This window comes from Cervus canadensis, chromosome 5 (assembly GCF_019320065.1).
Source record: "Cervus canadensis isolate Bull #8, Minnesota chromosome 5, ASM1932006v1, whole genome shotgun sequence".
NCBI classification, from domain to species: domain Eukaryota; kingdom Metazoa; phylum Chordata; class Mammalia; order Artiodactyla; family Cervidae; genus Cervus; species Cervus canadensis.
In genome coordinates this window covers 90710916-90735052 of record NC_057390.1, presented here as the reverse complement: position 1 = coordinate 90735052, position 24137 = coordinate 90710916, and the positions used below count along the sequence as shown (strand labels likewise).

At 41.5% G+C, this 24137-nt stretch overlaps 1 protein-coding gene across 3 annotated transcripts in view; it reads left to right on the top strand.

Moving 5' to 3' along the window:
* NR6A1 (nuclear receptor subfamily 6 group A member 1) overlaps window positions 1-24137 on the top strand; it is a 215270-nt gene that overhangs the window by 183191 nt on the left and 7942 nt on the right. For 2 of the 3 annotated variants that reach the window (XM_043469527.1, XM_043469529.1), the window contains 5 exons: window positions 4039-4094; window positions 10495-10649; window positions 11987-12214; window positions 13576-13830; window positions 20702-20823. In XM_043469527.1, the coding sequence (XP_043325462.1) occupies window positions 4039-4094; window positions 10495-10649; window positions 11987-12214; window positions 13576-13830; window positions 20702-20823 (816 nt within the window). The remainder of the gene's footprint in view (window positions 1-4038; window positions 4095-10494; window positions 10650-11986; window positions 12215-13575; window positions 13831-20701; window positions 20824-24137) is intronic. The other variant, XM_043469528.1, reaches the window with a different exon arrangement.

Sequence of the window (24137 nt, the reverse complement as noted above, 5' to 3'; positions counted from 1 at the left end):
AGAATCCACCTGCCAATACAGGAGACACAGGTTTGATCCCTGATCCAGGAGGATCCCACATGCCACAGAGCGACTAAGCCCATGTGCCTCAGCTGTTGAGCCTGTGCTCAGAAAAAGCCTGTGCAGCAGTGACCCAGCACAGCCAAAAATAAATAACATGAATTTAAAAATTAAAAAGAGTACATGGTATAAGTTTGTCCTATTATTGGTCATGTTAACTTGGACCACTTAGTTAAGGTGGTCTCACTTGGGTAAGGTGATGTCATAAGATTTTCCGCTATAGAGTTTCTTTCTGAATAGAGGCAACAATATGTGCAGAGGCAAAACTGTGTTGTAAAACAGCATGGCATATTCAGGAACTAACAGTTCTCTATAGGTACAATGTAACATTTGTGGTATAAGATGAGAATCAGTTCAGTTCAGTCATTCAGTGGTGTCTGACTCTTTGCGACCCCATGAATTGCAGCACGCCAGGCCTTCCTGGGCATCACCAGCTCCCGGAGTTTACCCAAACTCATGCCCATCGAGTCAGTGATGCTATCCAGCCATCTCATCCTCTGTCGTCTCCTTCTCCTCCTGCCCCCAATCCCTCCCAGCATCAGGGTCTTTTCCAATGAGTCAACTCTTCACATGAGGTGGCCAAAGTATTGGAGTTTCAGCTTCTGCCTCAGTCCTTCCAATGAACACCTAGGACTGATCTCCTTTAGGATGGACTGGTTGGATCTCCTTGCAGTCCAAGGGACTCTCAAGAGACTTCTCCAACACCACAGTTCAAAAGCATCAATTCTTCAGTGCTCAGCTTTGTTTATAGTCCAACTCTTACATCCATACATGACCACTGGAAAAACCATAGCCTTGACTAGATGGACCTTTGTTGGCAATGTAATGTCTCTGCTTTTTAATATGCTATCTAGGTTGGTCATAACTTTCCTTCCAAGGAGTAAGCGTCTTTTAATTTCATGGCTGCAATCACCATCTGCAGTGATTTTGGGAGCCCCCAAAAATAAAGTCTGACACTGTTTCCACTGTTTCCCCATCTATTTCCCATGAAGTGATGGGACCAGATGCCATGATCTTAGTTTTCTGAATGTTGAGCTTTAAGCCAACTTTTTCACTCTCCTCTTTCACTTTCATCAAGAGGCTTTTTAGTTTCTCTTCACTTTCTGCCAAAAAGGTGGTGTCATCTACAAGATGAGAATGGAGAGTCGCATAAGAACCAGATCCCAGAGGATCTTGAATGCCAAGCCAGGGAACTTGAATTTAATTAACCCATAGACCACAATGAACCCAGTGGATTTTGAGCAGGGGTTTGATGTAGTTAGCTTTGTGTCTGTTTGTCTTTCTGGTTTCTAGGTATTGGTTGGCTACCCAACCTAAGCAGGTGAGGAATGTGTTCTAGAGCAGGAAAAAATATTTGTGCTTCTTCTGAGCAGATAGAAGAACCATAGCTGATGCCATTCTCTAAGGTTTAGATGAGAGGTGCAGCAGAACTCTTTATGTGATTCTACCCAAAAGCCCTTTGTTTTGTTGTTTTAAGTAAGTTCACTACCAGAAAGACTCAGCCCTGCTGAAAAACTTGCTCTTAATTCAATGTAGCATCAAGGAACAAGTACAGCTTTAGAATAAGAAGACCTAAATTGAAATCCCTGCTCTATCAGTTCTTAACTGAGTAACCTTGAACACATCCTTTTTTGTCTAAACTGCATAGGATAATATTAACGTATACTTTGTGTGTGTGTGTGCGCGCGCTGCTGTTTTATTTTTTAATTAATTTATTTTAATTGGAGGATAATTGCTTTACAATATTGAGATGGTTTTCGCCATATATTAACATGAATCGACCACAGATATACGTGTGTCCCCCCCATTCTAAACCACCCTCCTACCTCCCTTCCCACCCTATCCCTCTGGGTTGTCCCAGAGCACCAGCTTTGGGTGCCCTGCTTCATGCATCGAACTTACACTGTCCATCTATTTTACATATGGTATTGTACATGTTTCAGTGCTAGTCTCTTAAATCATCCCACCCTCGTCCTCTCCCACTGAGCCCAAAAGTCTGTTCTTTACATCTGTAGCAAAAGAGATATAGAGGTAAAGAACAGACTTTTAATATATGCTTTTTAAGGTTGTTGTGAGGATCAGTGTATCTTAGTATGATATAAGTTTTAAACTATGAGCCAAATTTTTGTTTTAACAGAGGCACTGTGACACATAATGTTGTTGCCCACACTTCAGGCAGTTTCAGGCCATTTTAACAAATGTTACCATCTCTGATTAAACCAGTACTATTATTTTATGTTCTTCTTTAAATTATCTTTTTGAAAAAAAGTGAATTTTCAAACAGTTTTTAGCACTTCAGTGAATGGAAAATCAGTATTTTTTAATGGACATTAGGATAAGTGTATACTTGAGAGATTATCTACGTACAGCCTAAAATTATGTTTCTCCTGTGGGATGCGCACACATTTAGGGAAATTATAGTGGTGGAAAGAAAGTTGGTCTTAATCTGATAGCCTGGGCTCCAAATCTTGATTCTAATATTTAGTTTCTATCACTCAAAGTAAAATATTTTTCTGAGCATTAGAGTTATTTGTTCAGTGGGAGTGAAAATACTAATAATACTTTACTCATGGGTTAACTTTACACATGACAATACCTAACATATATATGAGTTTCTTACTCCAGGTGGGGTTGAGGGACAACACAAGTTTTTAAATAACAGAACAAGAAATTGGTAAGATGTAAATCTTTAAAATTTATGGCACTTTAAACAAGAAGGAAAGCATGTTGAATTCCTTCCTCACCTCCAAGACATTGAGAGTGAAATATCAAGTGAGAAATATTCAGTGTTGTACCTGCCAATGATAGATTTTTGTTCTGTACCTGTGAACTGAAACAAAGGTATGTGTGAAATATCAGTATTGGAAATAGAAGTGTCTAAAGACTGTCACTGGCCCTGGAACAGCAGCAAAGGAATTTTAAGATGTTTAGAACTTGAAATTAGGTTAAAAGAGAGCTTCTAGACAACAACCATCATGTCTCTAGGTAATATTCATCTAACTGTATATGTTTCTTGCCCCCAATTCACAGCAGCCTTTTAAAGCCGACTGTTACCTCCTACTTCGTAAGTAGAAAGTAGTCACTCAGTCGTATCTAACTCTTTGCAACCCCATGGACTGCAGCCCACCAGGCTCCTCTGTCCATGGGATTTCCCAGGCAAGAATACTGAAGTGGGGTTGCCATTTCCTTCTCCAGGGGATCTTCCCAACCCAGGGATCAAACGCAGGTCTCCTGCATTGCGGGCAGATTCTTTGCTTTCTGAGCCAGCAGGAAATGCCAGGCCCTATTCTTAGAGCTTTAGCTAAATTATATGTAACCCTCACAATTCCCCATAAGACAAGTTCTAATATTCCTCTTTGTTTTTCTGAAACTGAAATTCAGAGAGATGAATAAACTTGTTTGTAATTACTCAGACCTGGCAAAAACAGGATTCGACTCCAGCTTGTCTTAAGTTGGTATGTGTATTCTTCTAAGACCAAGAATGATTTCTGCTTTAAGGAAAACAAACTTCCTGTCAGCCTTTCAATTATCCCAGGTAACTGTTAGGCTTGGAGCCTTTACCTTTTCAGGTAACCAACCATGCCCTAAGGACTTTATAGATTGGATAACGTAGACTGGAAGTAAAAATACTGTATTTAAAAATGGAAATATTCTTTTTGTCTTCCACCCAACCTTCTTGAATTTATCAAGGCTTTCAAATTCATCATCCTGGTGGGATATTTGTAGCTGTAGGACTACTAATAATGCCATCATGTTTGTTGAGCATATTGAATGTATACAGTGTGTGTATCCAGTGCCTTGGGAGCCCAAAAGTATCTGCTGCTTATGATGGAAAATATATGTGATTTGGGTCCAGAAAGACCTGTGTTTTAATGTTAGCTTCACCAATTACTGCCTTGTGCTTTTGGCCAAATAAGTTCTCTTTTTGTGCCTAGACTCTTGTGGGCATGCTTCTTATTATTTTATATTTACTTCCAGCAATCAGAGAAGATGGCATGCCTGGAGGCCGGAATAAGAGCATTGGGCCAGTCCAGGTGAGTTCTGGGTCTTACTCTGTGTGATGCACCCTGGAAGCTGAAGCCTCCAGATGGTCCTCAAGCTGCTCACCTTGATCCTCCTATCTGCTTCTGGTGGGGAGCCAACTTTACTTTCATTCCTGTTAAACTGCTTTTAGAACCTGGGTATGAATGTGTTTTGAAAATCTTAAATATATAAAGATAATGATTAAAGTTCTTGTGATCCCTCAACTTGCTTAAAGGATTTTTACAGAAGGTGAACCCAATCCTGGTTCTAAAGCATCCAGAGGATAATTTATTTGTTAACTTTTTGGCCACATGGCTTATGGGATCTCACTTCCCTGACAAGGGATTGAACCCAGGCCCTCAGCAGTGACAGCATGGAGTTCTAACCACTGGAGTGCCAGGGAATTTCCCAGAGGATTTTTATGTCAGCCACTTAAGGTTGTAGGTTATAGTTAATCTGGCAGAAATCAGCAAGACTACTTAGCTATTCAATGTTGTTAAAGGTATTTCCACAGAAAGTTCATTGCCTTATTTGTAAAGTAAGGAAGGTAATACACATTCAGTCCCACAAACATTTACTTGGTAGTACTTACTGTTTGCCAGACCCCCTGTACTGTAAACTCAGTCTAGTGGGAAAGTCATGTTTTTGAAGACCTGGGTTAAAGGTAGGTGAAACTGGTGGCAGAGAAAAAGCAGTTAAAAGGATTTTATAGGACTTCCCTGGTGATCGAGTAGTTAAGGCTCCATGCTTCCATTGCAAGTGATGTGGGTTCTATCCCTAGTTGGGGAGATAAGATCCCATGTACCATGTGGACCGCCCCCCCCCAAAAAAAAGCGGGGGATGTGGGGAGAATGTTACAGAAGTGTAGGCAAGAGATATAGACTGTGGTTTCAAATAGGGCGGTAATAGTGCAGATTGAGGAAAGGGAATAGATTCAAGAAATATTTAATAGGTAAAATTGATAGGAGTTATCCAATTGAATATGGGGGAATGAGAGAAAGACAGGAATTCAGAGTTGTCTTAAGACATACACTGATGATGTATGGGAGGGTTTTCTGTCATGTGAGCCTGGTATACATATGCACTCAGTTGGATTCTCTTTTTCATCAAACATTTTTATTCACTTATTCAGATCATTTATATCTCTTACAAATTAATATATTTCAGTCTCCATTCATATCTGCTCTATTTTGTGTGATAAAAACATATAACATGAAATATACCTCCTTAACAAATTAAGTGTATAATACAGTAGTGTCAACTATATGCACATTTTGTATAGCAGATCTCTAGAACGTTTTAAGCTTGTGACTGAAACTTTAGTAGTAACTCCGTATTTCTCCTTCCCTCCAATCCCTGACAAGCATCATTCTACTTTCCCCTTCTAAGAGTTTGACAACTTTTGATACATCATATAAGTGGCATCATGCAGTACTTGTCCTACTGTGACTGCCTTATTTCACTTAGCATAATGTCCTTAAGATTCATCCATGTTGTAGCACATGACAGGATTCCTTCCTTTTTAAAGCTGAGTAACACTCCATTTTTGTATATAGTACTTTTTGGGTTTTTTGTTTTTGCTCTGTGGTTTTTGCTTTTAACTTTTATTGGAGTATCGTTGATTTACAATGTTGTGTTTCTGTTGTACAACAAAGTGAATCAGTTATACATATGTCCATTATAGGCCATTACTGAGTGTTGCATAGAGTTCCCTGTACTGTAGAATAGGTCCCTTTTAAATTACCTATTTTGTATATAGTACTAGTACAGGAGATTCTCAATCCTAGTCTCTGAGTCTCCCCACCCATTACCCCCTGGTAACCATACGTTTGTTTTCTACATAAGTTCATTTGGACTATTTTTTTAGATTCCACATAAAAGCTATATCATATGATATTTATCTTTCTTTGGCTTACTTTCACTCAGTATGACAGTCTCTGGGTCCCATTCATGTTGCTGCAGGTGGCATTATTTCGTTCTTTTTTATGGCTGAATAATATTCCACTGTGTATATGTATATATGTACCACACCTTTATCCGTTCCTCTGTTGATAGACATTTAGGTTGCTTCCATGGCCTGGTTATTGTAAGTAATATATAGCACATTGTGTTTTTTCATCCATTGATGGACATTTAGATTGTTTCTACCTCTTGGGTATAGTGACAGTGGCCTTGGCTACAATGAACATGGGAGGGCAAATACCTCTTCAAGATCCTAATTTCAACTCTTTTGGATAAATAGCCTGAGTGGGATTACTGGGTCATATGGTAATTCTATTTTTAAGTTTTTGAGAAACCTCCATGCTATTTTACATAGTCACCACACCATTTTATATTCCCACCCAAGTGCACAGGGTTCTAATTTTCTGCATTCTCTCCAGCACTTCTTGTTTTCTGGGGGTTTTTGGTTTATTTGCATAGTTGTTTATTTGATGCTGGCCATCCAAATAGGTATGAGGTGATATCTCATTATGGCTTTGATTTGCATTTCCCTGATGATTGGTAACATTGAGCATTTTTTCGTATGCCTTTTGGGTATTCATATGTTTTCTTTGGAGAAATGTCTATTAAGTATTTTGCTATTTTTTTGATCAGGCTGATTAATTTAATTGACTCTTGGGTTGTAGGAATTCCTTATATATTTTGAATATTAACCTTTATCAGATATATGGTTTGTAAAAATTTTCTGGAAGGTGCCCATTCACTTTGTTGACTTTGTTTTGCAGAAGTCTTTTGGTTTAATGTAATTCCATTTGTCTGTTTTTGCTTTGGTGTCATATTCACAAATTCATTGATAAATTAGGGTTATTGGATTAATAAATATGAGCTACTATATATAAAATAGATAAGCAACAGGATAATACTTTATAGCACAGGGAATTACACCCATTATCTTGTACCTATAATGGAATAGACTCCGCAAAAATACTGAATCACTGTGTTATAAACCTGAAACTAACACAATGTTGTAAGTCAACTATACTTCAATTAAAAAAAAAAATCAGTGTCAAGAAACTTTCTCTCTGTTTGCTTTTAGGAGTTTTTTAAATTTTATGTTTGTCTTTAATCCATTGAGTTGCTTTTTGCATATAGTGTAGGTAAAACTCTTAATTCCATTCTTTTGCATATGGATAGGTGGTTTTCCCAGCACCATTTGTTGAAGATACACTCCTTTTCCTATCGTGTAGTCTTGGCAACTTTGTCAAAGATTTTGACCATATATCTGAGCTTATTTGGGGGATCTGTATGTCTGTCCTTGTGCCAGCACTTCACTGTTTTGATTACTTTAGCTTTGTAATATGTTTTGAAGTCAGAAAATACAAGGCCTCTAGCTTTGTTGTTCTTTCTCAAGATTGTTTTGGCTGTTTGGGGTTCTTTGTGATTTCATATGAATTTTAGGATTTTTTTTTTCTGCAGAAAAAAATGCCATTGGAATTTTGATAAGGATTGCATTGAATCTATAGGACACTTTGGATAGTATGGAGTTTTTAAGAATGTTAGGGTCTTTTAATCTATAAACACAGGATGACTTTCCATTTATTTGTGTCTTTAATTTCTTTGAGCAGTGTACGAGTCTTTCACCTCCTTAGTTAAGTTTATTCCTAAGTATTTTATTCTTTTTTAATGCTATTGTAAATGAGATTGCTTTCTTAATTTTCTCTCCAGGTAATTCATTGTCAGTATATAAAATGCAACTAATTTTCTGTGTTGGCTTTGTATCCTACAGCCTTGCTGAATTCTTTGATTAGTTCTAACAGCTTTTTGGTGACATCTTATATGTCTTCTGTGAACAGAAATAATTTTGCTTCTTCCTTTCTAACTTGAATGCCTTTCCTTTCTTTCTTTTTTTAATTTGCCTAGTGCTCTGCGACTTCCAGTAATATCTAGAATAAATGTGGTAAGAGTGGGCATCCTTACCTTGATCCTGATCTTAGAGGAAAAGCTTTCCATTTTTTACCTTTGGGTATGATATTAGCTATGGGCTTTTCACATATGGTCTTTATTTGTATTCATTCTTTTTATATTTAGATACAGTAGAAAGTTTATCCATTGGGAAGAATTCTTAAGCATTTCCTCAATTAAAAACCTTCCTCAGTATTACCTGATGTTCTTTGAGTACCTTCTGTGACTCGCTCACCGTGCCAAGGGATCTTCAGTCATTTACATCTACAGACTCTCTGTTCTCTCCAGAATTGAGGAAACTGATGCTCAGAAAAATCTGTTTCATCTGTCATTGCATTTGTGGTTTTGATACTGGGCATATAATTTTCCTTTTAGTCTTTTTCTGTTTCTAGGTGGTATGTTAGGAAGAGAGAGCTGTTATCTCCAAGTCCTTAATTGTAACTAAAAATAAAAAGGAATAGAATTTCCACTTATTGAGCACCTGTTGTGCCCATGCACTTAATAACTTTATCTTAGATTAACCTCCCAAGTCTGTATTACTTAACCTGTTAGATAGTGAGGTTTGCTCCAGCATCTAGTGGGGGAACCATGAGCTATGAGGGAGTGTTACCTCTGTTTTACTGATGAGGGGGCTAAGGTTCAGAGAACTTGAATGATTTGCTCAACAATAAGTACCTAGATAGGAAATGGTGGATGAGATTTAAACCCAGATTCAGGCACTCCCAACACGCCCCATCTCCTGTTCAGTCCATTAGTGATTGCTTAGTGTCCCATGGGACCCACAGGGAGAGACTGCTACAGTCTAACTTTGACTCCAGCCAGGATAAGCCTGATTTTACCATAATTGGCCCTTCTCACCACACTCAAGTACTTTCATGCCCTCCATGCTCTGGTCTTGCTCTCACCACCATCACTGAGGCTACACATTCAGGGCCTCACTAGATATTTTGTAATTTGATGGCACCATTTGTCTTCCTGTGTCTCGTTAAATGTAAAGAATGTTCTGTGTTCTGCAGACTTCTAAGAAAAAAGATTTGGGTCGGTTTTTTTTTTTTTTTTTTTTTTTTGCTACTTGTGACTGAATAAAAAAAGACAAACCCTCTAATTCAATATGCAGTCTAAGCTACTTAAAACCAATCACTCAGCTTGAGCACCGCGTAAACATTCTCGTTTTCCCTCCAAGTCCTCTGTGTTGGCTGACTTCCAGTTCTAAATGTCTCCTGTGTTTATGATTGGAGCAGCTCTAAGTTCCCTCATAGGCTGCTGCAACAAAGAAGTATGCAATTTTGAGTCAGATAGACTTGGGAGAAAATGTCTTCCCAGGCTCTTCTTAGGAACAAAAAGCAAAAATTCATCTGTCTTCCTACTCAACATTCACTCCCATTCTGTGTGCTGACTTTAGCCACCTTGGCCTCAACCCTGGGTTACACACTTTATGGAAGAAGTGTTCGGCCACTCCCTGTATGGCATTGTAGCTAGAGCACTGGACTGCATACATGGCTACTCCGGCCTCTTCCTCAGACTCCTGCTCAGACATGGGCAGGCCAGTTTGCTTGGTGGAGCTATAATTTCTTTTATTCAATAGGCTTAGAAATGTCTTTCTTACTAAGAAAACTCATGTAAAGGTGTATAGTCAGTACTTAATAAGTGGACATTTATTCATTTATCCATCATGCATTTATTTGAGTACTGCTTTCTTCTAGATCCTGTCATAGCCTAAGGTCTTATTGGGGATATTTTTGTGATACATTATCCAGTGGTAATGAAGATACCATTGTCAACCTTCTATAATAGTTACTATGAAAAAAAAAAAATAGTTACTATGTGCAAGGCTCTTTTCTAAACATGTGTTAATATATTAACTAATTTAATCCTCACAACAATCCTATATGATACTTAATATTATTCTTTCCATTATACAGATGAAAGCACTTAGGTTTACATAATTATATGACTTGCTCTGAGATGGTACAACTAGAAAGTGGCAGAACCTGTATTAGAACAAAGGTGATTTGACTGTAAAATTCAAACTCTTAACTGTTATGCTATTCTGTCTCTCAGAATACACAGAATTATATGAGTGGATAGAAGAAAGACCTAAAATTCTATCTGAGCTTAGTAATAGAATGAATCAAAACGAAGGTGACATTTGAATTGGGTCTTAAAGTGCAAGTAGGAGTTTGTTATTGAAGAGTGGTGTTTCAACAGTAGGAAAGACTAGGTGAAGAACAAAGAGGAATGTTGAGGAACCTGGAGGCTTTATGGCTTGAGAGGAGGGGAAATGGGCAAAAGGAAGGCTATGGTGAGCCATAGTGCTGATAGGCAACCAAACTGTCCTAAGATTATGAGAGAGAGACCTGAAGTATAGGGGTGGCTGGGAGGAAATTTGGTTTTCTCTAGAGAGAGTTCTAGGAATCCCCATGAAGTTTAAATAAGTTCTCAGTCCTAAAGAAGGAACAGAGGGTATCCTGAGCACTCAGTCTAACATATATCAATGCCTTATCAAAGATATCAGAGGAAGAGATCGAAAGGATTATGTCTGGGCAAGAATTTGAGGAAGAGGCCAATCATTGGAGCAACCATGGTGACAGCGACCACAGTTCCCCTGGGAACAGGGCTTCAGAGAGCAACCAGCCCTCACCCGGCTCTACACTCTCCTCCAGGTGAGCTTCAAGGCAAACCCAGCATCATCTGGGGATCACCCAAAGAGTGGACTCACAAGCAAGCAGCCTCAGGGCTGGGCTGCTATTCCTGCCCATCTGTCTCAGCCACTGTACTTTTGCTTCCTCAGTCTTTTGGGGTAGGAGTCAGGATAATGCAAAGCATCATTTTGCAGCCCATTTTTTAGCTAAAGACCTTGAAAATGTTGGCATTCTCTAGCAGACTGCTAAAGTGCTGTAGCCACTATTTGTGTCCATACTTTCTTCACCTAACAGAATGACATTTTAATTGTAGCTCTTTTCTCTCGGTTATTTTTTCACTGGGGGAAAAAAGACACATTGACAATATTGGACTAAGCTATCATTTCTCTGCCTCAGCAAGAATAAAGATTTTCACATTATAAGTTTTAAGAAACAGTGAAAACTTCAAGTAAGTCAGATTTGCTGGTATCATGAAATACCAGTTTTTTAACTCATGGTGCTAGAATGGTATCTTAAGTTAGTTGTTAGGTGTGAAATATAACCATCACCAAAGAAGATTCTTTTTTCCAGAAATTTCTGCAATAGGACATTTTTTTATAAAGACCAGATAGTAAATATTTTAGGCTTTGCAGGCCATACAGTCTAGGTCTCAGCTACTGAGTTCTGCCATTGTAGTGCAAAATCGACCAGAGACCATAGGTAAATGAATGAGTGTGGCTGTGTTCTAATAAAGCCTCACTTAGCAAAACAGGCCATGGTTTACAGTTTGCCAGCCCTGTCACAGGAGATGCATCTAGGTAATATTAGTTGACTGAGTGGTTAGATTTCTCCAAAAAGGGGGGAAGATAAGAATGTGCCTTTCTCTTGATATATTTCATTATAGTTTTTATTCATTCATTTGTTCCCTAGCTTGTTCCTTCCTTTGAATGTCCAGGGAGTTGTTGCCACACGCCAGGTTCTTTGCTTGGTGCTGATTTTGTTTTGTGGTCTGGCAAGACACTTAGCCTGTCTCTGACTTAATTGTCCTAGCAGTATAAAATATAAACACTCACCTTTGTCATCACAGTCTATGAGTATTCTGTGAAACTCCCCAAATGTGGCACAGAGACCGTGTAATCAATATTTATTCAGTGCAGCTCTGCCAGGTCCTGAGTGTCCAAGGGTGAGCCACGCCCATACACACTGGCACAGAGTCCCCATCGAGTAGGGAGACGTGCATGCTGCCACTGACTGTGGTCCTGGCTTACTGAAGGCAGGGAGCATAGCCAAAGAACACCTGAGCCACTTCCTGGCTGACTTCCTCTGAGGAGGCAGTGGACTTGTGATGGTTCTGCTTGACATGAGACTTTTCTCTCCAGCAGGTCTGTGGAATTAAATGGATTCGTGGCATTCAGGGATCAGTACATGGGGATGTCTGTGCCTCCACACTATCAATATATACCGCACCTTTTTAGCTATTCTGCCCACTCGCCACTTCTGCCCCCACAAGCTCGAAGCCTGGATCCCCAGTCATACAGTCTGATTCATCAGCTGGTGTCAGCCGAGGACCTGGAGCCACTGGGCACGCCCATGTTGATTGAAGATGGGTGAGTGAGCCTTGCTGTGTTTAGCCCTGCAGCTTCAGTGTGGCCCCTTCCCCACACCCACCTTCATCCCGGCCCTCTCTACCCCAGGCTTTGAAATGAGTCAGGGTATAATAAGTGATGACTCAGGCATCAGAGGACAAATCTGTGCTTATCATTGAAGTCAGTGGTCTCTCATTTTTCTCTTGAACATCTTTTCTCATAGAGCTGGGTCTATTTATCTGTCCCTATGGAACTGGGATTAAAGGGCTTTTGTTTCTGGTTGGGCTTAAGTAAGCCAGACCTTGAAATGTGCCAGAGATGTGCCAGAGATGAGCTGTAATTCTGGATATCATTGTACATTAGGTTTAGGTTCTTAACATAGTACTGGTTGTACGGCCTGTCTGTATCCCTAGTCAACATAGTGCCATGTGCTCTGTGTGCAGGCCTGAGTGAGTGGAAGAAATACTCAGTCCTGTCAGCTCTGCCTGAGTAGATAATAGTTCAGCCATTTAGGCCTACCCATTGCTGTACTCAGTAGTCATTTGACCTGAACCATAGGCTATTTGAGTGTGTTATTAAGCTTAGATCTCCTTCTTCCTCGCCGCCTGCCCAAGATACCCTGAGATTTCTTAAGCTAGTCTTGAGTTTCAGAAGAGGAAATTCAATTATCTTCCTACAGGGAAGCCATCATCAAACCTTTACAAGTCAGGTGTGGGAGTGTGGAGAAGAGTCACACAACAGGGCCTTGAGAAAAAGAAAACTGGAACCCTATTTCCTCCAGCCCAGAGATGAGGAAGGCCCTGTTCCTTCCATTGCACAGTAGTTTAGAAGGGCCGAGCAACTCTAGTTTCCTGAATTCTCACCACCAGGGGGTGCCGTGAGAGCAAGAAAAGCTTCTGAACGTGTTGTATTCTTTTTCAGCTATCTCGCCCCACGGCTAGCTCAATCATGGTTGACTCAATTGACTACATTGAGTTTTGCGTCAGCCCATGTATTGAGTGGGCACCAGATGTACCCTAACGGAGCTTTCATTGCCAAAACTGGTGCACGAATGACTGGGAATTTTTTTGTAACACATGAAGCATTAGTCGACACCAAGATTAAAAGTCATACTCCTGACAACTGCCCAAATTTTTAAGCCTCCTTTCCCCTTTGTAACCTTTTCTTACCAAACCTGCCCCTCCAGCCTTGAGCTTACTGCGGGCCCCAGTCCTATCCTTTTATCATTAGACTGAATTGAATGGAACTGGAGATCCATGGTCAAGGGCAAGGAGCCCACTGCCAGAGACCCTTTGTGCCCTTAGGAATATCTCCCTCCTTGGCCCCCATCCTCACTGCTTTGGCCACCAAAAGTAACTTTCCCCTCTCCGTTCCCCCTCCAGATATGCTGTGACTCAGGCAGAGCTGTTTGCCCTGCTTTGCCGCCTGGCTGACGAGCTGCTTTTTAGGCAGATTGCCTGGATCAAGAAACTGCCTTTCTTCTGCGAGCTCTCAATCAAGGATTACACGTGCCTCCTGAGCTCTACGTGGCAGGAGTTAATCCTGCTCTCCTCCCTCACTGTTTACAGCAAGCAGATCTTCGGGGAGCTGGCTGATGTCACTGCCAAGTACTCACCCTCAGATGAAGAACTACACAGGTGAGACCTCCTTGCTGGGGAGGAAGTCTCAGGCAACCAGACCATTATCATCTCTACCAGGCAGAGTGCCTGGCACTCCACAGGATGGGCATTAAAGCCACCCAGGGATGGACGTGAGTCTTCACTGTGCTGCTGACTAACTTGTAACTTTGGTCAAATCTCTCATCCTCAGGTTCTGAATTCATAAAGTAGGGTAATGACAATACCGCTCCAACAGGGTAGTTGTGAGGAAAAAATGATAATGTGCAGCAAAACTTAGCAAGTGCTAAGCTGTTATTTTGATCACATCTGGATTACTAAGTTAATGTATCTGGAAAAAACAGAAATCTGAGATTTTCCTATAAGGTGAGGGACTGTGAGCTATCATTTATAATCCAAGAACAGGACCCCAGAGTTATTGTAGTACCTACTGTGTGCCAAGCACTGGGCTTGGTATTTTACATTATTGTCTTTCTTTCTCACAGCCTCTAGCATTATAGGTGTTGTTATGCCCATTTTATAGATGAGAAAACTGAAGTTCAGAAGGACTTGCCCTTGAGGGTTTTAGATTTGAACCCAGTGTCTATATTTGAATCTGGGCCTGCCCAACTGAAATCTTAGGCTCTTTCACTGTATCTCAGATGCTGTAAGATAAGATCATGGAACTGAAATACTGAGCTCTCCTTTCTTGATGTTTCCCACTGACTAGGATCTTTCTAACCTCCTTGCCTAGAGCAGGTGACATCCCCAAATCAGAAAAAAATGATCCATTGATACATTTCTGACTTACTGACTTATTTATATGAAAAACAAAGTTTAAATCCTATTTTAATAGTTCCTTTACTAGGCAGTTCAAAATAATGGAAGTCATGACATTCTAGAACACCAAGAAAAAGAGAAGAAAAGGTGCTTCCATGGAAGGAAGCTGAGAAGGTGGTCTTTTTGGAACTTCTCCAACTTCTCCAGCCCCCAAACTTCTCTGCACATCTCCCTCTGCCACTTGATCATCCTAATAAGCTGAGACTTAGGCTGGGAACAAAGCTCCAACACCTTCAAGGGCCCTTTGCATAGCTGAGGGAGGGAAGAGTCTGGGTACTTTCTCCACCAGTTTTCTAATATTTCCTTATTAATGATGGTTACTGGCTTGTTGGTAATCTATAAATGACAAGAGTTTAACCCAGCTGACATTTTGTCCTTAAACAGAGCTATCTGATTTTGCAGATAACCTAACCCCTTGTCTTGAGCCTCTAATTCACTTGTTTCCATCAATCTCCTGTCTCCTGCTCTGTAACTCTGGGCCAACTTGAGTGTTTGGATAGCCTAAGCCAGCTCTGATATTGTCAGAGTTTGCAGAGCTGGCCCAGTGAGCTTGGCCTCTCTGTTTGCCTGGAATCCACCAGTGCAGCCTGAGGCTGTCTAAAAAGTGTGCTCTGCCCTCTGTGGGATGATGAGTTTTCCCAAACCCTCTGCAGGTAGGCAGGGATCACTGACCGTGTGGGGTTCCCTGGCTTTATGCTTCATAAAAAACACCCTGTCCCACTCTTTCCAATCCTTTGAGCTGAAAGAACAAGGCAGGGACCAGTAACAGCTGAGCTAGTGAGGGAAGTTTTACTTTCTACAAAGGGTCCTTATCAGAGAGAATCTGGAGCTCCCCTATCCAGCATAATAGCTACTAGTCTCAAGTGGCTATTGACATTACTTAAAATAAAAAATTTTAAAAAAATAAAAAATAAAAATTTAGTTCCTCATTTACACTAACCACATTTCAAGAGCTCTGGAGCCACATATGGCTAGTGGCTGCTGTATCGGACAGTTGCAGATATACAATAGAACATTTCCTCATCATAGAAAGTCCTGTTGAACAGTGCTAACTCTGAAACACGAGTTGCAGCTGAGCTCTCAAGTGGGTTCTGAGGATAAGAAATAGATTTGTTGTTAGTACTCCCACTCTACTATGGAATCCTTCAGTGGAAAAATACAAGTTAAACTTCAGCGTGTCATTTCTGATGCGATGCTGATTTATTGAGCACCTATTGTGTGTGTTGGGAGGAGAGGTGTTGAGATAACAGATGGTGCAGACATGGTTTCTGACTCTGAGATGAAAGCTCATATTCTTGATTTAGGGTATTGTGGGACAAATAGAAGCAGAAAGAATCTACAGTTCAGGGTGATACTAGTGGAGATTGAGGAGGGCATATGAGGGACTGTGAAAGCATAGACTAGGGAATGAGTACCTCTACTTGCATGATCAGGGAATGCTTGCCAAAGAGGAGAAGACATTTGAGCTGCATCTTGTAGGGGAATTTTTGTAAGCAGATTATAGAGAATAGGAGGCAGGCAGGAGAATAACACAGAGTCCTAAAAATTATAGAGATTCTGAGTGAGTGGTTTGAACATGTAACCAAAATGCAATCCTGTGGATTAGAGTATAGAGAGAATACATCTAAGAGAGAGCGAAATGAGGGGAGGGATGGCAGGAAAGAAAGATACAGGAAAGACAAGTCACCAGGATACTCAAATGCTAATCGAAAAAAATTTGGATTTTATTGTGTCAGTGGTATTAAGTCGTAGGACATTTTAAAGTGAAGCAACTGCGTGTCAGGTTGCATTTTAGAAAGATTCCTGTGGCTAGAGAGTTCAGGATGGGTTGCATGGACAAGGCTGAATACAGTGTAAGAAGTTGGTCCATAGGCCAGGAAAAGTCAACAAGTCCTGCACAAGGCAGCAGTGACAATGGGATTAGAGAGGGCAGCACAGAGTTAAGAGATGCCAGGGAGGTAAAGTCAGTGGGGCCTCAGTGAGTGAAGAAGTTGGGATACTGCTAGGCAAGTGGGCACCAATTCTCTTAACCAAGATAATGGAGTCTGGGAAGAGAGATGCACCTGTCTGAGATTGACTCAGAGTCTGAGATGCATGTGGAACTTCCCAGGAGGCCAGAGGAAATAGAAGTACAAGAACCTTTGGAATCAGGCTCATCACTGTAAGGCTGTCCCCACTCTGCTGGAAACCCAGACTGTGGAGTCTGTAATTGGCCATAGCTCTTTCCTACCTTGTCTGCTGCAGCATTACTCCCACTCCCCCAAAATGCCTTTAGCTTTTCACAACTGTTGAATGCAAGTGAGTTCCTGCTGTCACGAAAAGGCTTTTCTCAGATGATACATGACCACCTCCTTTTCTCTTCTCAAATATTGGATCAAATTTATGGTGCCCATTTTCCTTAATCAGGCTGTTATCAGACAGTGAGCTGGGTGAATTTGATTTAAAGCAGATTGTAGCACCAGCCAGTGACTGCTCCTGGCCCTAATCAAGACTCCTTCACTCTTAGGAGAAGATGCCTCACACTAGATGGGCTTTAATGGGCATGTCTATCTTGTGAGCACTAGCTTCATTTCTGCCAGATCTCTGGAAAGTTGCCTCCTAGCTTCCTTGCTAAGGCCCTAGCTGTAGGTTCAAGGAAACTCAGTCTTTTCTTTTGGTTGTGATAACAGGAGTGATTGCTACTGCTGCTGCTGTTAATAATGATAATAGCTAACAGTTAAGACTGTTTATTGTGCCAAAATCCATCTTAAGTGCTCTACAAACATTACTTGTTTAGTTCTCACCACTTCCCTAAGGGACCATACTAATATTTTCCCTGTTCCACATATGAGGAGCAAAAGGTTCAGAGAGTGAAAACTCAAGGCTGCAAAGCTAAAAGAGATGGGGTTGGGATTATCACCTTGATCTGTTGTGCTCCAAAGCCCAGACTCTACCATTACTAAGTTTTTTAGCCTTCTCAAAAGTTTGACTTTCTGTCCTGCAGCCACAGTCTATCTTCTCATCTTGGAGTCTGTATGTGAGTGCTGAGATGGCAGTTCCTCTAAGGCTGTGGCCGATGACTGCCTCTGGGAGTAGGTGCATTTAGATGAATGAAAAAGAGACAACTGGGCCTTTCAGCTCCCTTAATGGGACATAACTTACACAGTGTCAGCTTCAATTGCTGACTGAATGGTCCAGTGGTTTGGGGGATCCTTGCAGGCGTGTTTTCCTTGTCCCAGCATGCTTGTGTAATGGTAACCTAGAAGAAGAATGGGTGTGTTTGTCCAACTTTCTGCCTTTGAGTGCTGATAATTTGTAGACAGGGAATACAGGGGCGTTAGAACTGTGGAGTGGGCAGATGTGGAGGAGGCACGGCTGCAGGAGAAAGCAGGCTGATGGAACAGAGAACAATTTGTTTATCAGGGGGTGGGATGCGGGGTGTGGAGGAAAGCTTTGCAGTCAGTCTGTGGAGACTGAGTGGGGGCTGCTGGGCTGGCTGCCAGCCCCCTACCATGACTGCCAGGGGTCCATGATGGTTGCCTGTCCTAGAAAACTTCGGAAAACGGGTGTGTGCTCTCCCGAAGCAAGAGGGCAGATCTGGGTCATATACTCAAGCCAGGCATGTGGGAGTTCCTTTGTGTCCCTCAGGTCAAGACTCAACTAGGAATAGGTTTGGCATTGCTGTCTGGGGGTCTGGCTGCTAGCCACACACCTGCAGGGTCTGCAGAGCCAGAGTGAGCACTTCAGGCAAGAGGTTACTGATGAGGGGAGAGTGCGTTATCTTTGCTCGCTACACTGCTTGGCCACAAGACAGATGCTGACACTGCTGCTCTACTTGCATCCTCCTCTTTCATGCCCAACCCCATCCCATCTCCTCCCTACCCCTCCACACAGATACTAGTGGGCATTTTCAGTAAAGAGCTTTTACGTCTCAAGAACAGAAGTAGCTGGCAAAGTACTGTGATGAGGAGTGATCTTCACCCCCAGGCACACTGCCTGCTGCAGGTCTCAGCATCGTGGAGGCAGCGGAGGGGCTGTTCTGTGCACTGCAGCAAGTCCAGCACACACTCTGGGTTGGGCGCTGAACTGAGTTGCTCTGGGAACACAGACCTCCTGCAGTGGCCACTGTGGTAGCCTTTCCCAGTTGCCAGTTAAGAACAAGACAGTCAGGGGAAGGACACTATAATGCTGAGAAAGCAACAGGCTTGGGATGAGAAAACGTTCAACCTTGACCCTACCACCATTTACTTTTATTATTCACTTGCAACTTTGGGGAAGACAGCTCTTCTGCATCCTCATCCCTAACATGAAGGTGGTATTACTTATCTCACAGATTATCAGATTATCAAGAGGGTAAAATATAAGACCACAATAAAGGTATGGTAAATAATCTCTCTGAGCCGTTGTTTCAATGTGTGAACAAAGAGGATTATAATATCCATTTTGTGAATTTATTGGGAGTATCCAATGAAATAATGTATGTAAAATATTTAACAAAGTGTCTGGCAAGTAGCTAACACTCCACAAATGGTAGAAGAGTAGATATGGTTATTATAGTGGTTATTAAGTATAAATCTATCAACCAATCTGGGAAAGTATTAGTAAAGTTGTAAAAGCCATTGGGCCAAGAGCCAGAGAGAAACAAGAGTCAGCCATGCTGGGTCAAATCAGTGAACTGACTGGGAGCCAAGCCTTGAGGCAGAGGTTCGGGGCTCTAGATTGCAAGTAGCTGCTGCTGCAGCTCCCCCTGCTGCTTGAGAAGTGCAGGTGCCTCTGGCCCCAACAAAAGCCAGACCTTCCCTAGGGAAGAGAAAATGTCTTGCTTGCCCCGGAAGCCAAGCCCTTGCAAAGAAAGCCTTCAGAGTCAGCACAGAAAGCAATAGGACCCAGACAGCAGTAGAATATCCCCAGGAGTTCTGGACCCTACCCAAACAGGGCCTTCTTGCCTGGCAAGGGGCTACAGTACCCAGATCTGAACATGTCGCCAGGAAGCAGCTCTGAGGCTAAGCACTTCTCTTGACTCAGCTGTCTGGAACAAGAAGACTAGACACTGGGCCTGACCCCAGCTTTTATAAACTCCTATTTCCCCACTAAGGCTTTGCCTTCTTGGTTTGAGAGTATCTCCATTTTTGGTATAAGATATTCCTCACTGTGACCTGGAATATTAGTCCCCCAGCCTAGGGCTCCTTTGCCTAAAACTTGGTCTTTGCCTCAAGGAATTAACTTCTCATCCAAAGAAAGCAAGCATGGTCAGCATTGAGTCTTCTCTGCTAATGGAGGCCACTTTGGATTTTGAGAAGACCAAGATCTTAGGGAGTTGGCCCAGATTCAGGGTTCTCAGTCTGTTCCAAGCTAGCCATGTGCTTATGGACCAGTCCCCTCTGTTCCTTGAAACTGTAGTGTCTCAAGTGTACAGTGGCAATTGTAATCTCACTTAGCCCATAGGGCTGAGAACATTAAATTAAATGAGATAATACATATAAAGTACCCAGCACAGAAACTGGCATGACATGAAGGCTCAATTTATGTCTCCCTCCCTCCCTAGCTGAAGTCAGGCCTGCCAGTAGCCCTGCTGGAAACAGTGAACTTAAATACAGTCAGCAGCTTTTTTCTTCACTGTGGCAGTTGCACACATAGAATCACAACTCATGGTAGCTGCCATTGTTACTGAAGGCTGCGTCATAACAACAGCAGTGTCTTAATGACATATTTCTCTACATTTACTTCCCAAGCACCCTTTGAGCCTTGCACCCCGAGCAGGCAAGCATTATTTACAGAAGAGATCCTCAAAACTTAGAGGGGTCGAAGGACTTTCCCAAAGTCTTATAGTTTGTATGCAATGGAGCAGGATTTGAACTTGAACATGACTGACCCTAATTGACCTTGAGAACAGCAGCTTGTATGAGCTGCCTTGGCCTCTAGACAAACCATGAATTCACCTGTCCTTCACAAGTGCTTCTGGATTCCATTTCCCCCAATCGCAACCTCTTTCCTGTCTTAGCTGCTTTATGGAGCTGTAGGAGACTTCTGTCTCCCTTCCATTACCTCCACTGGTAATCAGAGCCCACTATTAACACCTGTGTCTGTTTTCCAGATTTAGTGATGAAGGAATGGAGGTGATTGAGCGGCTCATCTACCTGTATCACAAGTTCCATCAGCTAAAAGTGAGCAATGAGGAGTATGCTTGCATGAAAGCAATTAACTTCCTAAATCAAGGTGAGTAACTGAGGGTAGGAAGAAAGGACTTAGCTTTCTTTGGCCAGCAAATACTTGCCCTCATGTTTCTCCCCTACCCGCTTTACCCTCAGGCCTGTCGCATCATATGGGTACTGATCTTGGAAGTCCCGCGCTGCCCTCCTCATCACCCTGCCCCACTGTAGTGCAGGGCATGGTTTGGATTTTTTTCTTCAAACCTAAATGCCACAGCCTCTATAACTCATAGAGGAAGGAAGAGGATTTGCTTTGTTTAGTCAGTTTTAGTGCATTTAAACACAGACACCAAGGACAGTACATGCGTCATTTAAAATATGCACAAGTTTACCAGTGACTGAAGAAGAGCAAAGTGACTGATGAAACTATTGGAGATAAGGAATCTGTGACAAGCTGGCAGTGGTTCTGACGGGCCCCTCCAGGGCAGAGTGGAGGTGCACAAAAACTAACACCCATATCAAGCATGGCTTTAGTTAAAAGAGTGGTGATCGTGATTTACATGGAGTATTACCTGTGAAGTGGTGTTATGTAGCTGCTGGTAACCAGAGTATGCAAGAGAATTTGTGTTCCCTTTTTTCCAGGATAGCATGTGAGTGAGCTGCTGTCAGAGTGGAACTGGGCTATTTTGCTGCCTGTGACATTGAAAGTGCTCTATTCCTGTATTCAGTTTCCTAGTCCAGAGACTCTTGATCCCCTTCTCTTTGCCAGCTCCTCCCTTGGTACTAGCTAAACCTCCTTCTCTTGCTTCCTCACCTCTTATGTATCTGTCTGGTGTTCTGTGTGCCTCCCTTAGGCCAGGCCCTGTGTCGAACGTTAAAGACATTGCAATAAATTAGATCCCAGGCTCCTGGCCTCAAGAAGTACACATTCTGATGGCACTTGATACATTGCTTGAGCCTCAAGTGAGGGGAGAGGGATTCCCTGGTGGTCCAGTGGTTAAGACTTCGCCTTCCAATGCAGGGGGTGCAGGTTCAGATCCCTGGTCAAGGAACTAAGATCCCCTTGTGCCTTCTGGCCAAAAAATCAAAACGTGAAACAGAAGCAGTATTGTAACAAATTCAATAAAGACTTTAAAAATGGTCCACGTTTTTAAAAAATTTTACCCAAAAACACCCTCTACCACTCAAATGGAAGGAGATCAATAACAACTACTTGGAGAAAGAGAAATCTGATAGTGGAGCCTCAAAGGCAGAGTAAGATTTATATAGAGAATATTTATTAATATATTCTATGTATGCAAAAGGGATTGTGTGTGTTTATATGTATATGAATACACTATATAATATATACATATACATGAGAAAGACATCTACAGGCATACCTTGGAGATACTGCTTGTTTGGTTCCAGACCACCACAGTGAAGTGAGTGTTGCAATAGAGTGAGTCACGCGAATTTCTTAACTTCCAGTGCCTGTAAAATTTATATTTATACTATGCTGTGGTCTATTAAGTGTGCAGTAGCATTTTGTCTTAAAAAGCAGAGTATATACCTCAAAAAAAAAAAAATGCTTTATTGCTGAAAAATGCTAGTCATCATCTGAGCCTTCAGTGAGTCATAATCTTTTTGCTGGGGACGGTCTTGCCTCAGTGTTGATGGCTTCTGATTGACCAGGGTGGTGGTTGCTGAAGATTGGGGTAGCTGTGGTGATTTCTTAAAATAAGATAGCAGTGAAGTTTTCCACATGAATTGACTTTTTCTTTCATCAGTGTATTCTGTGTAGCATGCCATGCTGTTTGAACATTTTACCCCCAGTAGCACTTCTTCCAAAATTGGAATCAGTACTCTCAAACCCTGCTGCTGCTTTATCAACTAAGTTTATGTAATATCCTAAATCCTTTGTTACTGTTTCAACAGTCTCTATAGCTTCTTCACCAGGAGTAGATTCCATTTCAAGGAACCAGTTTCTTCACTCATCCATAAGAAGTAACTCATCTGTTAAAATTTTTTTCATGAGATTGCATCAATTCAGTCACATTTTCAGGCTTCACTTCTCATACTAGTTCTCTTGCTGTGTCCACCACATTTGCAGTTACTTTCTCCACTGAAGTCTTGAGCTCCTCAAAGTCATCCATGAAGGTTGGAATCAACTTTTTTCAAAATCCTGTTAATGTTGATATGTTGACCTCTTTCAGTGACTCAGGAATGGCCTCTGAAATGGTGAATCCTTTCCAGAAGGTTTTTGATTTATTTTGCCCAGATCCTTCAGAGGAATCACTATCTGTGGGCAGCTATAGCCTTAAGAAATGTATTTCTTAAGTAGTAAGACATGAATGTTGAAAAGACTCCTTGATTCATGGGCTAAAGAATGGATGTGTTACAGGCATGAAAACAACATTAATCTCATTGTACATCTCCATCAGAACTCTTGATGCTCTGATGCTCTGATGACAGGTGCTTTGTCAGTGAGCAGTAATATTTTGAAAGGAATCTTTTTTTCTGAGGAGTAGTTTTCCACAATGGACTTGAAATATTTAGTAAACCACGTTGTGAACAGATGTGCTGTCATCCAGGCCTTGATGTTCCATTTATAGAACACAAGCAGAGTAGATTTAGTATAATTCTTAAGGGCATTAGAATTTTTGGAATGGTAAATGAGCATTGTCCTCAACTTAAAGTCATCAGCTGCATTAGCCCCTAACAAGAGAGTCAACTTATCCTTTGAAGCCAGACATTGACTTCTCTTCTCTAGCTGTGAAAAGTCCTAGATAGCATCTTCTTCCAGCATAAGGCTATTTTGTCTACATTGAAAATCTTTGTTTAGTGTAGCCATCTTCTTTAATTATCTTATTAGCTAGATCATCTGAATAACATGCTGCAGCTTCTATGTCAGCACTTGCTTCTTCACCTCATCCTTTTATGAAGACAGCATCTTTCCTTAAACCTCATGAACCGACCTCTGCTAGCTTCAAACTTTTCTTCTGCAGCTTCCTCACCTCTCTTAGCCTTTATAGGATTGAAAAGTGTTAGGACCTTTCTCTGGATGAGGCTTAGGCCTAAGTGAATATTATGGATGGTTTGATCTTCTATCCAGACCACTCAAACTTTCTCCTTATCAGCAATAAGGCTGTCTTACTTTCTTGTTATTTTTGTGTTCACTGGAGTAGTGCTTTTTAATTTCCTTCAAGAAATTTTCTTTTGCATTTACAACTTTGCTAACTCACAAGAGGCATAGCTTTCAGCTTGTCTTGACTGTTGACATGCCTTCTTCACTGAGCTTAATCATTTTTAGTTTATGATTGAAAGTGAGAGATATGTGAGTTTTCCTTTCACTTGAACACTTACAGGCAATCATACAGTTATTAATTGGCCTAATTTCAC